This window comes from Taurulus bubalis (genome assembly GCF_910589615.1).
Source record: "Taurulus bubalis genome assembly, chromosome: 16".
NCBI classification, from domain to species: Eukaryota; Metazoa; Chordata; class Actinopteri; order Perciformes; family Cottidae; genus Taurulus; species Taurulus bubalis.
The window spans coordinates 7313513-7332150 of NC_136604.1; the positions used below are offsets into that span (position 1 = coordinate 7313513).

At 39.0% G+C, this 18638-nt stretch overlaps 2 protein-coding genes across 2 annotated transcripts; both read left to right on the plus strand.

Annotated features, from left to right (window-relative positions):
* Positions 1 to 1611: 1611 nt before the first annotated feature.
* Positions 1612 to 12288, plus strand: LOC306748418 (lymphocyte antigen 6B-like). The gene is made up of 3 exons (XM_079231583.1): positions 1612 to 1730; positions 9774 to 9884; positions 10714 to 12288. Exons 1-3 carry the CDS (start codon positions 1679 to 1681, stop codon positions 10941 to 10943), a joined length of 393 nt encoding a protein of 130 aa, XP_079087709.1. The 5' UTR covers positions 1612 to 1678; the 3' UTR covers positions 10944 to 12288.
* A 972-nt stretch (positions 12289 to 13260) lies between these two features.
* LOC306748416 (uncharacterized protein) lies at positions 13261 to 15909 on the plus strand. The gene is made up of 3 exons (XM_079231581.1): positions 13261 to 13397; positions 14542 to 14652; positions 15281 to 15909. The coding sequence occupies exons 1-3, from the start codon at positions 13346 to 13348 to the stop codon at positions 15514 to 15516; spliced, it is 399 nt and encodes a 132-aa protein (XP_079087707.1). The 5' UTR covers positions 13261 to 13345; the 3' UTR covers positions 15517 to 15909.
* The last annotated feature ends 2729 nt before the right edge of the window (positions 15910 to 18638 follow it).

Here is an 18638-nt window from a genome sequence, read left to right on the forward strand (position 1 = left end):
GACAAACATCATGGCCCTTTCATCACTTTATTTTCAATGTTCAATAATCTCTTAGCCTTTCCACATAGAGTATAGTAATTGTAAACATGTAAAACAAAATGGCACATAAAACTCAGCCATTAACTTGAACGAACATTAACCCTGTTCACACTGTCTGACCACAGAAATATGCCTCACTTTAGAATCCACAAACAACAGGATACAAGAGGCTGTGTATGGTGGGGACATTCAGGTCAAACAGCATAACACATTGAAAACAGGCTTTTGGAAACATGAGACCCCACTAAACCAAATGGGGGCCGACTCCTAAGAACAAAAGCAGCTTGTTATAGGAATCATTGTAGTGGTTTAAGAAAGATAGAAACATAAATGGTACTTTTGGTGATTGGACGCTGCAGCTGAGCGGACTGATCGCTGCAGTTTAATACTAGAGTGAAGACGATCACAGATTAAACTCAAGTTATATATTAAATCTGTTAAATTGTTCACCATCTGGTTAAAATATGTTCATTGTAGGTCTGAACCACAAAAGGACCACAAACTACTGTCTTCTAAGATTGTATCTGTTGTTTCCCTCAATAACTTGTATTATGTATGTCATTAAAATCAGAGAGCTGGAGAGAGGAAACACTTTTTACAACACGTAACGAAGAGAAACTATATTTATATTGTGGGTTATTTTATTATGATGTCACAATCAGACTCATTCCGCCAGTAGAAATGGATCCTGCGCGTATAAGCAGGACACATCACAGTATATAAATACTCAATGCAGATTATTAAACGGTAACAGACGACAGAGAAAACATCTCCACTCTGACACTCATGATAACTGTGTCTTTAATAATGTAAGTAGTAGTTTAACGCCGTTAAATCAACTATTTTAAGTGCATTTTTATTGGAATGTTCGCTAAAAACTCTCCGGACAAAACTCCGCCAGCTGTTAAAGCGACTAACAGCTGATCAGATGTGATCAGATGTGATCCGCTGTCAGTCGGTCGCAGTCATCAGAAACCTACGTCGCTTCACGTGACGCTTCAGAGGAAAGGATGTCATGTCTATTAAAACATTTTTCCTCGCGTCTTCTCTCCGCGCTTGGTTGAGGGAAACGGGGATGCAGTTTAGAGACTTGGGACGTACCTGTGACAGACTGTTCATCAGGAAGTGTCGTGTGACTCGCGCGCCGCTAAAAGAAAACTTTTCGGACTGGTAAAAATGTCTTGAGTAACGCAGGAACGCGCATTACTGAGGTCTAGTAAAGTAGTGTAGTTACCAACATGTTGAGGTTACTTCGTTACCTATAATAGTAATTACGTTACTGTAATCCGTTACTTTGTAACTCGTTACCCCCAACACTAATTGTAATGATATAGTTAAATGCAACAATGTCGCCATACAATGATTGCCCAGCTTTCCCACACTTTAACTTCCTGCTGGAGCGTAATACTCCCCTCTCCTTGATTCACACAGGTGGGAGAGCTCGAAGCGAAAGAACTGGATGGACGTCCCAGAGGATCTCCTCTGATTGGATAACGGTGACGTTTGGATGGGAGGTGGAAGATCATAAATGGCGGAAAAAAGTTTGCTTGATCAGAAATTATAACGGTTTGAGTCCTCACAGACAGGCAGTCTCTCCTGAAAGTCCAGTTTGTATCCTCGATCCGCTCCTTTTCCCAAGATGAACAGAGTTATTCTCCAGCTTTTCGCAGTCGGATTCTGCTTTGCAGTCGGTGAGTTAAATACTCAACATGAAATATGACTTGTTAATTAACAAACGCACGTTGTTTTTCACTATCTTACAGCGTGCCACTTTTTAAAATGAACCCTCTGAAATCTAATTTCTTTAAACCGAACAGCTTTTGTGTTACAGAGCTGAAGTTTAACTCTTCAGATAAAATCCACGTTTTCCTGCATGAAGTTTGGCGCGGCTGTGTTTTATTGAGGTTTGAGGTTTTATTAGCGCGCGCCACCGTTGTCTGCAGTATTGCCATATTTAGAAATAAATAAATATTGTTTTGTGTGTGTGCTAGTTGTAGATACGATTATGTTACATCTAGATGTTACTCTTTGTTTTTACATCCTGCTAAATCCGTTTTGTTGGCCTAAAAACGTGGAGGGTGTGTCGCCAGTTTTATTGTGTGGCTCCGTGTTGAGGCGCTGCAGCCTCGAGGCTGTGGTGCGTTCACGGCGCCCCAGCAGGGACGTAGTTCGGCGTTTCAGGGGCAGGAGCCGTAGGGCCCTTTTTGTCAGATGGCCACCCATGTGTTTTTCGTTATTTTTACATGATGTGTTTTGAGTTAAACGGATAATTAATGCAAAAGTGCACTAGTTTGTCTGTTTCAGATGGGGCCTTGTTGGCTGTTAAATCCAAACACTTTGTTTCTCTCAATGACACAATAATTGGATAAATGGTTGAAAGCCTAGTGAAATAAACAAATGGTGAGCTTAAGGTTTTGCCTAGGGAATAAACAAATGGTGAGTTTAAGGTACCTCAGGGTAATAAACAAATGGTTAGCTAAAAGTGTAAGTCGTTGAAATGGCCAGCTCTGAATAACTGATAAACATTTGAAATGGTTGGCTAAACGTACCGTTTAACCAGTTGAATGCATCAGAGCTGAAATGATTGTTTGTGTGACGTATATTAACTGCTTTGAACATTGCTAAGGCTCATCATTTTAGTACGTTTTCCAACAAGAATGCCAAACCGGCTCTGATTTCCGCTTATTGAATGTGGATTTTAAACTGAATAGTTGGTTGGTTTGTTTTAAACAAGAAATATGAGTATAGTCTTGGTCCCTGGTAATTTAGAATGGGAGTTGTTCACTAGCGTCTGGCATTTCTTTAGAAGAAGTGGTTAGTTTCAGCCCTAAAATCAAATGTCCTGTTTTTTTTAGTTTTTTTTTTTATAGGACTAAAGATTCAACAGAACTCAGATTCCCACAGTTGAGACAAAGTAGCTGTCGCGTTTTCCTACGTTTCCCCTCCCTGCACATCCCAGGCTTTACTCTAATGCTGTTATTACAGGTTGGAGTGAGGCAGCTGTTTTGTGATAAAAGGATGTTTTTTTTTTTCATGATTGAATCATGCCCCAGCTTGTCAACAATTGCATGATAAATTCCTCACCTTGTAACTGTTGAGGCTTTGCCCGAGTCTCAAATTCCACTTCTATGGAAGTTCTAGGGACTAGGTGTCCCATTTGTTCTTGCACTATTGTGTTTGGACTCTATTGTCGTCCATTTCTGTCCTCTGGGTCCCTTAAACTCTTTTGTTTTGGTCTCCTGTTTCAAACCACACCTTTTCTAGCGGGAACTATCGTCCCATTCTGGCTGCTTTTAAAAAATAATGTAAGGTGATCATTTATACACTTTTTTTTGTTGTTGTTGTTTTTTGCTTTATTTAACACATTAAAAACATGTTTTATTAATCTGTAAAAAAAATAATTCAAAAGGGTTTGAGAAATATCTTCCTGCCACAAACCTTTTAATCCCATCCTTCAATGAGGTCCGCATTGTGAGCTTTAAGGCTATATTTACTGTACACTGCAGACCCGCCCAAGTGTATTTGCCTTTTATCTTTTGTGAGGTTGTAGGTGTAAGGATGATAATTATCTGAAGCAGACTCTTTAAGGGCAGTCTTTACATATTTACTCTTGCATTATTCTTCATGAACATGTTTGCATATTCAGCTCAAGAGATGCCGACTCATTTTAGCTTTCCGTACAGTCGTTCCCCACGGTGAGCTGAGGCAATCAGAAATAATACAAATCTTTCTTAAACGGGCATTTTATTGGTGAAGTGGACCTTTTTCTTTTTTTTTTCTAAATGTGCTGGGGGTTTTTCAGCCGGAGGGAGGCTGGATTGAGTCACTGCTCGTCTGCGTCTGTTGGTCACATGGAGACGCTGTTGAGTTAATGACTCAATGCTGACGCTAGAATAAATACTTCTAATACATGTAACTAACTATTTTAAGATATTTTGCAACACGGCTGCCCTCAGGTGGAAAAAGATTGTCTCCTGACTGATACCACAGCAGAGCGGTCATTCCTCTACAATCACTTTATTGTATTCTTTGTTATTTGATTCCACAGGAGTTTAGTCTTTTAAACTCTGCCACTGCTGGTATCTTTGTTACTTTTCTCTCTTCCGCCTGTCCTGTGATCCTCAACCTGTTGTTGTGGGACCTAAAGGGTTAATCTGTAGTTGTAGTGACTGAGCAGTAGAGGGCAGTGTAGGGCTGTCACTGCACATTGAGGGGATAATGCATAATGTGCCACACCCCAGAGCTACTTGTTACCAAACTGGAACACAAAGGCAGAGACATTTGCTCAACTTTAGGCAGAATAACTTTCTGTAACATAGAATCAACATCAAGAGTCACTTCAGTAAATATGGTGATCTTTTAACTTAAATACTGCCATTAATTAAAATAATGGTTCTGAACCATCTCTTTATCAATTTCTTGTTTACAAATTCTGGTATTCTACATATTTCAGGCTGTAAATCCTTCTATACAAGTTAACATACACGTAGCATATCTGGTATAAAAGACACGCAGCAAAACTGATGACTGTATTCCCGTAGAGCCTTATTGAAACAAGTTGGTATGAGAACCCATTCTGATGACTATTTTGACATCTACGTCTGTATATCTGTCTTTTTTTTTTTTTTTACATGATAGTCACAGTAATTATTACAAATGCAACAAACTGTCGGTACATACATAAAGGTAATACCACTTATCAAAGGAGAGTACTTTGCTGTTAGTGCTTCTTTACTTAAATAAAATGTTAAATGCAGACTCCTCCCTATAACAACAGTATTTCTACAGTGTTGCTTTGCAACTTTGACTAAATGCCAAATGTGCTTTTGGTTTAGGATTCCTGGTTGAAAGGCTGAGGGTGCTTCTTGCTCAGGTGTGTGTACTTGTGTATTGAGGTCATCGATGACGGTGTGAAGTTACGTGAATGTTTTTCACACGAGTTCCCAGTAAGGAGTGGACAATTTATTTTATTTCTGCCATGCCACAACTTAACCTCTGGCAGGAAGGACAAGAAGCTCTTCGCTTCGTGCCAAATCTCCGCCTATTGTGCCTTGTTGTCAAACATGATTGACTGCACCCGTTTTCTGTTTTTGTATTTCACACAAAGACTATTTCACTGCGTCTTTTACCCAGAGCCGGCTCTTTAAGGCAAGACACTGTTGACTATCTGTTGCAATCACGGGAGAGGTGAAGACGCAACCAATTGTATGTTGAGACACTTCAGTGAACAAACACTGCGCTGTAATTTAACATCATTAAAGTTGAACTCCGATGGTTCAATCAGTCCGGTCGGTCTGCATTGCAGAGTGCTGAAGTGTTGCGGGTGAGGCAACACCATTGTCACATGACCTTTACATTTTCTGGGATTTACCATAAAAGTGTGTATATATATTTTTTTTATATCAGCACACACTTTTATTGACAAGAAATCCGTATTTATCATACAGAATATATTTGACTTGTGAGAATATATAGTAGGAGCAGTCGTGTAATGAGGATTATCTAGGGTAGATTTGGGTGTAACCGAAACCGAGGGGACAGGGTGTGCGGCTGTTCGTGTTTAAAGGCGTGGCCGCGTTTGTTTGTTTCCTCTGTGGCAAAGAACGGGAAATATCTCATACAGATCATCATTGAAATCAGGCCGATCCACAGGATCGTAGAGTTTGTATGCATCTCTGACACATTTTGTTTGTCTCCAACATTTTTCAATTCATAACCATCCCGTTTGTAGTGGAGTTTAAATAAGTTTTGGTTGTTTCTCTACCATTTTATTAATGTTCATACTGGAAAAAGTAACAAAGTAGAAGCAAAGATATCGGCGCATGTGATTTTTGTTCCTTTGAGTGTGACGTGTCCGCTCAGCATCCATCTCAGTCATACAGCAGTCAACTTCTCGCTCATGTGCTTGAGTTAAATAAGTAATCAGTCAACCCTCTACTTGAGTCATTGTGTTGCTCGTCACTTGTTGTAAATGTAGTGTGACATTTTAATTTGAGAGTACAGGTTTGCTAATATGAACGGCATCTTGCCTCATCTCAACATGTGAGACTATTAATCACGTTCAAACGCATATCAAAATAAGAACTATAATTTAGTCCTCAGTGATGAAGAGTAAGTTTTTTTTTTTTTTTTGTTTGTTTTTTTTTAAACGGGCTCTTAGCTTTTAGTTTTTTTTTTTTTTTTTTTATATAAACTTGTCTTGTTCTGTTTTATGTCTATATAACTGTTTCTTATGCTGCCGCCTGTCTTGGCCAGGTCTTCGTTGAAAAAGATTTTTAATCTCAATGGGACTTCCTGGTTAAATAAAGGTTTAATAAAACAAATTCCAGTGAGGCAATACATAATTGTCATTAAAGTTCAAATGATAAATTGTTTTGACAACTTTTAATTACTTAATGATTCACCTAATGAAGTCACGTTCAACGTCTACTACTTCCAGCTATTTCTTATTACAGTATATTAAACTACAACAAAAAGCTATGTTAATTAGTCCAATTAATTGAGGTATGTGCTTGCTATCAATTTAAACAATGTTGGTGTGTATCACAATATCTTAATGTATGATTTTATCATGATTCCATTGAAATACAATCAATTATCATATAGAATTATTGGCATAGCCCTTACTCGCATTTTATACAAAACATGAATTAATAAGCACATTTTTATCAAATTGCCCTACATTATACCGAAAGAATTGCTTTAAATTGAGACTCTGCCCCTTTTTGAAAGAAATAGTGCATTGTTCTTCGTACAATTTTAAAAAGTTAAATTCATAAGCAATCAAATTCAACATTGCTAAGTTCATTACACTCAGAGATTTCATAGCTCCGGCCCTAATTGGTATGATATCTTAGTTGGTCTGATATCTGATTTTGTTGTACTATTGCGACACTCTGTTTAGTCTCTATTTGGCCTGTTGCAATCAACACTTGTGATTGCGTTACACCTGCATCAAAGTAGTAATAGTGAAGATTTAAGATGCAAAGCTTCATTTCTTCACTAAATTTGAAATCAGATCTTTCTAAGATTGTCTTTGATATTATTTAATTTGAATAATGTTCAGAAGCATAAACAGGTTGCCAAACTTTAATTTGCTCATGACCTCATTACAGTGAGATGGCAGGGGTTTTTCGGGCCTTGGCGAGGTTAAGCTAGATGGCATTTCACAATAAAAATATTTTGTCTAGCAGTATTCCCTTTTTTTATTTTAATTTCCTACCAAGGAAATCCTCCTTGTGTCCCCTTCAATTTCCTTTATGATCAGGAATTTTACCCAGTTTAGGAACCACTAAGTTATCATATACAGGCTTTCACAAAAAACATCAGAAAAGTCAAAAAATGATGACTATATTAATGTGTGTATCACAATTTGTTATATCCCTCAGCAACCTTAAAAAAAAATACTACATTATTCTTAGTTATTCTGCTTGCATGTGCAATATACGGGATTCAGAGCATTACTATAGCAGCAAACACAAATTTGCTGAAGGCATAGCGGAGAAATGTCTACCGGAGCAGTCAGTCTTCCTCGGGGTGTGTGCTCAGGTTAATGCAAGCTTTGTTTACTTAGCCATTGCATGCCATGCATGTCCGCCATGCACTGGTTGGCTTACGGTTGGTCACAGCTGATGACACCGTCCCAGAAGCGTAGCGCCCATCTTCCAGGTCCCCCTCAGGTCAACAGAAAATGCAGTGTTGCGGCTGGTAATCAGAGGGGCTTTATGAACTTAACTAACTAAACTAAATAAATGTTGATCAAACAAAAACAATATTAAAGAGAACTTTCCCGACGCACTTTTTTTGTATAATGACTTCGGTGTGTACTTTCCACAAGATGCAGAGGCGACGTTGAACTGGAGTGACTGGTTTCTAACGAAGCTACCTAGAGCTTCTAATTGTTGCGTATCTCCCCTCCCAGTAATGAGTCACAGCTTCTCAATGGCCGCTTGTCTTTCAGGCTTGGTGTGGCAGCATTGAGTTGGTTATCTTCAAGCTATCAAATAAACCTTCCAATTGGAAGTGGCGATCTGCACATAAAGATACTTTTCTGTACAAAGAGAACTCAAAAGAGAATTATCCTTTTGAGTTTTCTAAATGACCTTAAGTAGCATGAACGTGTCCGAAAGAAAACTGGCACAGCGTCTGAATTGTATTTAATTATTGGGTTAAATTTTTCATCAGCTGGCTTGAGGCCAATGTTTTTAGAACACTGGATTCTGCATTTACCACGACGTTCGACTTAATGGCGTCTCTTTGTTTGACCCAGAATTCCTGTTAAAAACCAACAGCCTCAATACTTTTGACCACATTTTGAATCTGAAGTAGGATTAGATTAATGGTTTATTTATTTTGTGTGTTGTTGATACAAAAACAAAAAAGGTGTGAGATGAGAGTTCCGGGAAGATCGAAAGCTATCTCGTTACCATAACTTGAAGTGTCATTCAAAATCGCAGCTTCAATTGTTGGTTTGTTTTGAGTCACAATTTATAATACACCTCCCTAAAGTTAAATTGATTAAGCAAACAGAAAAATTTACTTGGACTATAATTCATTGGTTCACGTATATCATGTTACACTTCAATTACTCGTTTGCCCAGATGGAAGAGTACTTTGATTTCTTGTAGCTGCAAAAAAATGCGGCCTTTTTTTTTTTTAAAGAAGGCATTGAAGTTGTTATACAACCGTTTTCACTGGCTCTGAAAACTCCCCATTACAAGTCAACTGATCATTTGGCGTAAAATTCCTTTTTAAGCTGTGGTTGTATTAATGTTTGGCTTTTTTTTTTTTAATGGCTTATTTGTATGCTTTTCTTTTAATGAGTTTTATTTCTCTACGTGCTGAATTCGTCCACATTGAATGCAGTTCATTTGCTGAACCCTGGAGTGGAAAATCCTGAGCTGATAAACAATGTATGACCACTTTTCTAGACTCTTTATCTGTAAGAAGACTTTTGTCAACAAACCGGACTATAAACCGACTTTCCCACGGTGCAAACTAATTGGTTTAAGTTTATAGGGTCTGTTCGGTAGTCTGCAGTTATTTTTCAGTGTCTGGGAACAGTCTCAGCTCTGGTTTTATTTGATCTTTTAATGGATACAAGAAACTCATTCCTTAGACTTGCAATTTGGATACAGATGAGGTTGAAAAATTGCGCTTCTGCCAATTTGAAAGCATTTTTATCCCCATGTCGGGACTAGGAATGTTTAGTTGATTAATCAGTGGATCAACAGAAGGATCAGTGGGGGGAAAAAGGGAGAATAGGTTTATGAAAAGTAGACATGGCAGTTGTAGAATTGCAAAGTACACAACATGACTAGGTCAACATTAAGTTAAACCGCTTCAGGCAAGGTGTGTGTGTGTGTGTGTGTGTTTTGAATCAGGTGCTGGTATGACCTCGACCAAAAAACCTCCTTTGTGCTGCAGGTCAAAGGTCAACCATTTGTCTTGTCCATTATCACTGGCTTGGCACCACTATCTCATGGTCAACCATGCAAGACCTTTTTTAACGGCTAAACTGCATCATCTATTCTAAATGGTTCGTAAACACTGAAACTCAGCAAAGTTTGTTTCAGATAAACATGAGAAGATGTTGACTGCAGACTAATTCATCACCCACCAGTTTAACCTCTGAATTATAACTTGTTATAAACCTATTCATGCTAATTCTATGTTTCTTTTCTTTCCTCCTTCCCTCCATCTTCCTCCCCCCCGAAACTATCTGTGGATACCAGTTCAAGGACTGCGGTGCTACCAATGCAAGTTCGGCCTTGGGAAGTTGTGCATCACGACTGAAACCACATGTGAAAGCGGAGAACAATGCTTCAGTGGCATCGGGGAAGCAGGTAAAGAGCTGAAGTTTAAATCTCACCAGACAACATTCTCACAAAGGAGCGTTGTTCTCGGCACTCGCATGAAACTACATCCGCTGCATTCTCAGGATGTGTATGTAATTGCACTAAAGCAAAGGGGAATAACTTGGCAACTCATTAACAAGTGAATTGATGACCAGTGAGCTGCCATTCTGTCAGCAGTTTCACATGCAACATCACGTGTTGTCTTTAAGGTGCGTGAAAACTAGTTGGCAAAGAGGCTGAAATAGTTGGCTTCAAGTAACACAGATGGATCACTGTATGCTATACTGTCTTCTCCTCTTTGCTTAAATGAAAATGTCAACTAGTGGTATTCCATCTTTTTCTTGTCAAAATCTGATGAGATATTAAAACCAACAATGAGTTGATGCTGATGGAGTTTATTCCTCTGCACCAGACTCCTTTTGTTGTCGAAGAAAGTATTGGAATATATCAATGAGCCCGAATAAACGCACTCTGTCGTTTATTTTAGATCAAGCCTGCTACTGTAAATACTCACAAGCGCACCAAATGTGTAGCTGAAAATAATCCGCAACAAATACACAATGTAAAGAGCAGTGCCTTCAGGAAATTACAGATTTTTTTTTCTTCTTTCTTTTAAGAATTGTAACTTTATTTGTAGCCCATTTTTAAAGAGTTGTGTTCAGTAGGAATGTGGGGGGATATTTATAGTGTTTTTAATTGAATATAAAGCCTAAAGTAATTGGCCAACAACACACTCTGCTGCCTCTCACTGCAAGTGTTTCATGTCGACACAACGAAATATAGACCGTGATCGAGTGTTTTTGCTCTCACTACACAGTCGACTTCGTGCACATCAAGATGAAGGGCTGTCTAGCAGTGGCCAAGTGCAACAAAACCGAGAATACGAGCTTCTCCACCTTAGGCTCCAACGCCACCGTCTACACCATGAACAAGACGTGCTGCAACACCGACCTGTGCAACGCCGCGCCCGGTCTGCCCGGGACCTCCGGGCTGAGCCTGGCCCTCGCCACCATCACTGCTCTGTTCATGGCCAACATCCTGGTTTGATAGAAAACACAGCGGATGACACAAATTACACTCACTCGCACACTATATTGCACACACATCAGTACTATAAGGAATGAATTATCTCCTCAGACATGCTTTTTTTTTTTTCCTCTCCAAATGGGTCTTGTGTTTACTGTTCTTGAAGTGTATTGTACTTCACACGCGTTAATGCCGGTTCAAATGAAATTTCCCCTTTTTTGTATTCTTGGATTAATCAGTAAACTGTCCTTGCATGTACGTTGAGTTTAAAGTAGCCTACAATTAACTTGAATGAGTAGTCAAATGTTTATATGATTGAATCGCATTTCACTGTGATTGGTTTTGTAGGTTATGTACTGCCATTACAATTTAAAGGAATTGGCCAACATTTTGGGAAATGTACTTATTTTTTGCTAAGAGTTGGATTAGAATATCGATACTCTCATTTCTGTCTGTTAAACATGACGCTATAGCTTCAGCCAATGAGGTAACGGCTGGCACGGTGCAGTCCGATGGTTTAAAAACAAAAGTTCATATAGCGCCACTAAAGCTCACTCATTAATTCATCTAATGTGTTTAATCTTTAAGTGTTAAAACAAGCATCTCATAACTAGTGATCTTTAAAGGTGGTAAGTGATTTTATTTTTACCAGTGAACGGGGCCTGGCTCTTCATGCTAAGCTAACCATCTACTGACTGTAGCTTCATGTTTATCGTACACTCATGGAAGTGGTATCGTTATTCTCATCTAAGTCGATGCAAGAAGAGGAATCTTATCTCTCAAAATGTAAAAGTATTCCATCTAATTTATTGCTATGACCCACTGCATGGTCTTTTTTTTTTTTTTTTTTAAAGAGTAATTATATAATCGATGGATCTCAAAGCTCCCATGAACATTTCTATTCATTTCACTTGTTAAGATTTGTTAGCTTTATTAATGTGTAGCTAAAATAATGTAAATGACCTCGCGTCTGTGAACATCTCTTCTTGCTGGTTTTATTTTTCGACAAATGGCTCCACCAGTTCAGTTTAATGAGTTTTATTTGTGACATTCATGTCAAATCCACACTGCGCGTTACTCATTCTGTGGGATAAAAGCATCCGTTCACCTTGCTAGTTTTGAATGTGTATGTATGGGGAGGACTTGATTTAACTCATGTTTGCAGATATTAGATTTTTGAAACTGCAGCAATTTTAACTTTGTCAGGGCTGAGCTTTAGATATCCTCCATCTAACACGAATCATTAAAGTTAAATTCCTGAAATTGAAACTTTGGGCACATTATTGTCAAAGTAACGCATCTCAATGTTTTTGCAAAATTTGTGTCGACAATTTGAAGATTGCAATAAATATCCATATTTGGAAAAAAATAACTTCCTTGTGTCTGGGTTTTCTCAGTGATTTGGTTTCTTCTTTCTGTATGTCGCTCGGCTCGTTGCCATCCTGCAGGATTGACTGGTTCTTCAGGTTTGGTTGCCTCGCAGCGGAGATGGTGCCACGGCTCGTATGACGGCACTCGACTGTTTTTGCACATGAGACATTTTTGTGTGCGTCTGTGGAAATCTGCAGCTCAAGCAAAAGCTGCATGCAAATAAAGAGCTTGTCGGTCCTAAATCATCAGTAAATAACCAAAGTACGATGTTTATATAAATGGCCTTTCAAACTGAAGCGTTTCATCAGTCAAGTGTAGTCTGGCCTTTGATCTGGAGGCTTTAATGATTTAAAAGTTTGGAGACACTCATTAGAAACTTCTTAATTATGAACAAACGTCTACAATTTCATTACACAAACTGCCATACAGTAAACTCCTGTTTTCCTCCTTCACCGTTCCCCTTGCAACAACTATGTCTTAGAGCTGAAGCAATTGATCGATTGATTGTCGGAAACTAATTTCAGTAATTTCTTTTAGCTAAAATGCCCCATGCACTCTGGTTTCAGTTTATCAAAGGGAACGACTTGACGTTCTGTGTGTGTGTAAGGAATACTTCTGGATTTTGCACTGTTCAAATAGAACATATGAATATAAGTATTTCCCCTATATTCAGACTAATCAAGGAATTACAACGATTACTAAATATAAATTAAAGCTTGTGATTCAATATGTGGTTTCTGACTCTTTCCCCATACCTTGAACAACCAGCTCGGGCAGTTTGTTCAGCTCATGGTATTTATTAGATCACTGCATGCGTCATGGGGCTCATTCCTCCACTCTGAGTGACTCTACCCCCGAGGTAAAGGTGAAGACAAAGGACGAGGAAAACCCCTCTCTTGTCCCCTCCCTTCACCTGTCCTTCACTGTATAAATTTCAGGCCTGGTCACACAGTCTCATCAGATTTTTACCACAAGCAGCATCCGATTGGCTGAATTGAAGGATTTCCTTTTGACTTTGAGCAGAAACCAAGAACCAACACCAACACATCAAGATGGGAAAGATCATCATTGTGATCATTGCAGTTGTTGCATCTTTAATGCTGGGTAAGATTACAAATAATCAATTATTACAAAAGTATTATTGGAAAGAAAGATGTTAGTAGCAAGGACTGATCTATAACCTAGAGACTACAGTTTAAAAAGTCTCCATTTAGTTATGAGCTTTTTAAACCTACGGGATTTTGACAAATGTTGTCCACATCACAGGTGAATTCAGTTTATTATGCATAATTCAGATTAATTTAGTTTGCCCCAACCAATTCATGTGCAATATCTGCTGAGGAAAATAGTGGATCCATTAACAAATATATCCTCAAACTACTTCACCTGAAAAACTGATGATGCTTCTCCAACGTGTAGCTGAAGGAGCCAATTTTGAAATTATCTGAGAAAGACTTTCAAGGGGTCATTCAATCCAAAATATATATATTAAAAAAAGAGATACAACTCGTACTCAACCCTGGTATCAAGCTACGCAGATAGCTTTTAGATTCATGTCAAGAATTTCAATTAAATTTAGTTTGTGCTTCTGAAAACAATGAAGACATTACATTACAAACTAAACAATGTTTCTTACAAGAACCAATTAGTGATAAATAAACCACAAACTTTCAGAATTTTGAAGAGACTATGTTTTCTTTAGGTGAACTGACTCTTAAATATAATCATAGCTCTTTCATTCTTTTTCCCGCCAAATTAGATGAAAACCTGTAACTGTTAAAGCGCTCCACTGATTAGCATCCTCTCACACCTGATATTCTCCTTGATTATGAAGATTCAAATCGGTATCGTTGAAATGGGTTCCTGGAGTGTCAGAGTTTGACTATTAATTCATCTCATGGAGCGGTTTGACGACCTCTTCTTGTGCCACAGTGCAGGGTGTGGTGGACCACACATTCCCCAAAGCATTGCTTGCTATGCTAATGATCATTAGCATTTTGATTACGTGGAGAGATGCATCACTGCCAATATCTGTAGTCCAACAGTGTTTGGTAAAGAAAAACACTAATACAGACTTTTGAAAACTATTTCTGTCGTAAGAGTAAAGCATATTATGGGTGAAGTTTTAGAAAGGTCTCTACACATATTATATAAGTTTATTAGATTTACTGAACCTGTTTTGAGCTAATTTGAAAGTGTTTTTTACTTCTTTCTTTTTTTAATTATTGTGCTTTATTTGTTGTTTCAGCGGATTCCCTGACCTGCAACCAATGCAGCTATGGTCTGGCGGGCTTCTGCCTTTCCAACAGTGAAACGATTTGCACAACCAACACCAGCGTCTGCTTCACTGCAAAAACATGTAAGTCACCTTTTAATTTCCTAAACGCTCACACCCTTTCCCTTCAAATATTTTTCATTTAATTTAATTAATATCGCTTGCAAATACTGTGCCGACCAGAAACAAATAAATCAACAAGCAAACACCAGTGTTCCCAACTGCCAAACCAGCAGGCTATGTTTTTTATTCGTACTGATTCAATGTAGTGATTCCCATGTTTTGTTAATATTGATTATAAAGTGTTGTATAGAAGCTCTTTTATTAATTAAAGTACTCCAAAACAAGTGCTACATGCTGTAAGTAGTGATGTGCGCATTTTAAGTTTCATTGTCAGGCAAAAAAACAAACAGGTATTTTCAGTTTTGGAGGTTTGGTTTCAGGTCAATTGAATAAGGATGGAACCAATTACTTCATCATGTTGAATTTAAAGAAAGAAAGTGTATTTAAAAGGCAGATGCACATAATTAAAGCAGCTTGGGTAAATGTGGTGCAGTAAACATGTACTATATTTCATTTTGGCAGAGTGAAAAGTATATGCAGTAACAAAATACACTCAGTACCCGTAGTGTACATGAAAACTGTACTTGATTAAATGAACCATCTCCATCTCTGTAACTCTTATTAATCCAACACAACCTTTTCTCATCAGCTTTCCCATCATTCACCCTTGTGGGCTTCAACACCCAGGGTTGCCAGGAGCCTGCCGGCTGCAATGCCACCACCAACGGCACCCTGGCGGGAGCCACGTACCAGACCAAAATCGACTGTTGCAGCACAGACAATTGCAACCCCGTCCAGGTCAGCGCCGCCCCATCCACCAAGATGAGCCTCACCGCCGCCATCGGTGTAGCCGTCCTGGCCTCCATGTTGGGAAGCATTCAGTAATATGTCTAATGCTAGGCCACAAAAAAAGCTGTTCCTGGAGTTCATTTTTACTATCATAAATTATCCAGGTGAGGTCTACAAGACCAAAAGCTCATAAGTTTATAAGTATGACTATCTATGTGCCCTTGTGACACTCTTCATTTTTCATAACTCAGGTCTTGTCATGTCAGGGGTTAGTTTTTATAATGACAAGTTGCGTAAAAGCCTAAAACTACGGTCCACATTATGGAAGTTGATCAATGGAATGTTTCAGGGAAACGTTGAGCTCTTAAATCTTCCAGGCTGTAATTTTGCTTTATTTTTTTTAATCATTTTGTATTTATCCTTATGAACTACTTTGTGTGTTACTGGACAACACATTGATGTGAAAATAAAGAAACACTTTTAAAATTATCTATTGCCTCGGCTTGCAGTTATTTTAACATCATCCATTCATTAGCTATAGAAAGGCAAAGTCCCTAATGGGACCGTATTTGGTAAATAAATATGAACGGAAGTTAACGGTGAGAGAGAAATATATTTTTGATCCTGTTTAAATTGTGCAATGAAATACATATGGTATTTGTAAATAAATAAAAAAGTATAATCAGTTTATCTCTTCAACTTGTGTTCACCACATACCTGATTCAGGCATCTAACCAAAGCCCCCTCAAAAAAAACATTGAATTCAAGATGAGGGAACCAGAATGCTGACCAGTTATCCTCCACCAGTTCAATATAGTTAGAAAAAGAATAGACATACACAGCATGGGGGTCAAAAACATGTTAACTCAATGTTATGATAGCTTAATTATGGACATTTTCAGTATTTAGAAATGAAGCAAATAGCTTAAGACCCAAACTGTTTAATATATACATCTGTAGGCTGCACTTGCCCAAAGTTTTTACCACATGCCTGTCTCAGCCTGTCAGCTCTGGATACAAGAAACTCAAGTAAAAAAAAGTAAGGGATGATAACGCTAACCAAGCATTACGGGTGCCCCTCCCCCAAGCAAAGTCAGCATAAAAAAATAGCCAAAGTAAGATAACATAAGATAATCCTTTATTAGTCCCGCAGTGGGGAAATTGCAGGATTACAGCTGCATTGCACACAAGAGACACATAGTAAATAAAAAAAAATCAAGTAATATAAATAAACAGTAAAACAGTAATAAAAACAGTAAAGAAGAATACAATAGCAATAATAAATATACAGACGGAATAAAAAAAAGTATATAAAGTACTTAAATGTATTATATATTGCACCAGATGAACTAATTAAAGTGGCCAAAAGTGATTAAAGTATTCTAAGTGTGTTATAAGTGTTTGTGGTCTACTGTGAGCTCAGCTTGTTATGCAGCCTGAAAGCAGCGGGAAGGAAGGACTTTCGGTACCTCTCCCTCAGACACCGGGGGTGAATCAGCCGGTGGCTGAAGGCCAGAGTGCTGCCAGAGTGTCCTGCATGGGGTGGGAGGCGTGGTTCAACAGGGATGAGAGCTTAGCATCATCCTCCTGCCTTCCACCACCTCCACCAGGTGATAGCTTAGCCATCATCCTCCTGTCCCCCACCACCTCCACAGAATCCAGAGGACACCCCAGCACACTTCTGGCCTTCCGTACCAGTTAATTTAGTCTCCTGTCAGTTGCCGTGATGCTGCTGCTCCAGAAGACCACTCGTGATGCCACCACAGAGTCAAAGAAGGTCTTCAGGAGTGCTCCCTGCACTCCAAAAGACCTCAGTCTCCTCAGCAGAAAGAGTCTGCTCTGTCCCTTTTTGTAGAGTGCGTGGTCAGTCCAGTCCAGTTTGTTGTACAAGTGAACACCCAGGTACTTATAAGATTTGCCAATCTCAATGTCCAGTCCCTGTATACTCACTGGTACCGGGGGAAGTCTTGCTAGAGTTTATCTGAGGGCGGTTCCGCAGCACCATCCTAAAAAGTCTTCTAAAAAGTTCTCTGTATTCTCTGTCATCATCGACGGAGATGATGACGACGATTGCAGAGTCGTCAGAGAACTTTTGCAGGTGTCAGTTAGCAGAGTTGTGTTTAAAGTCCGAGGTGTATATGAAGAAGAGGAATGGAGATTGATTTATTGTTGGAAACTAATCATTTCAGTAATTTATTTTTAGCTAAAATGCCCGATATTCTCTGGTTTCAGTTTATCAAAGCGAACGATTTGATGCTCTTCTGTGTATGTGATGGTGAACTGAATATGACATTACATTTCATTTAGCAGACGCTTTTATCCAAAGAGACTCACATTTTTTCTATACACCGTAGACACAGCAACGGGGAGCAATTCGGGGTTAAGTGTCTTGGTCAAGGACACAACGACATGGACTAGGCAGTGATTCTTAACCATAGGTTAATGGGGGCCACATAGAGGGCCGCCAAAAATGTTCAGTTTTTCACCTGTGGGCCGCGAGGGCCGCGGGACCGCATAGGTTATCAATTGAAGACGGTAGAGATATTACTGTTTCCCACGAGATGCTCAGTTACAATATAGCTTCCCACCACTTGGTGACGGTAATACGTCAGTCAGATATTTAACAAGCTCCAATATGCAGAAGAAGACACTCAACCAGCCGTTAGCCTGTAGCGAAAGTTATAGAGAAGTATTTAAAACGAAATAATGAAGACGAAAGTGCTGCCGAACACCGCCCCAAACGCCTAAATGTGTGTGCAAGTATGATCCTGACTTCACGAAGTAGAGCTTTGTGAACGGAGGTAACGAGGCGGAGCCCTGAGCCCAGAGTTCGGAGTGTGGGCTAATGCTAACCTCACTAGCTTTCGCAGCACTGAAGGCTTCAAAGCTAAAGCGGCATCTAGAAACCAAACATACAACGCTCTTGGGAAAGCCGGTGAGATTTTTCAAGAGAAAGGACAATGTACTACAGATGCAGGAAAGGTCTGTCGTGTCACTGACGGGCAACTCCAAGTGTGCTGTGAAAGACAGCTGTCACAGATGTGAAGAGCAACTTCTGGTTCTGCAAAAATGAAGACTGCTGAAGCAAATCATTCACAGCATAAGGCTATATTTTAATTTGCACTTTATTAAAGTGTTATTTACAGTTTATTTAATTTGAATATTATTATTTGGAATTGTGTGCACACTTGTCTGCACACTAATAGTTGCCCAATAAT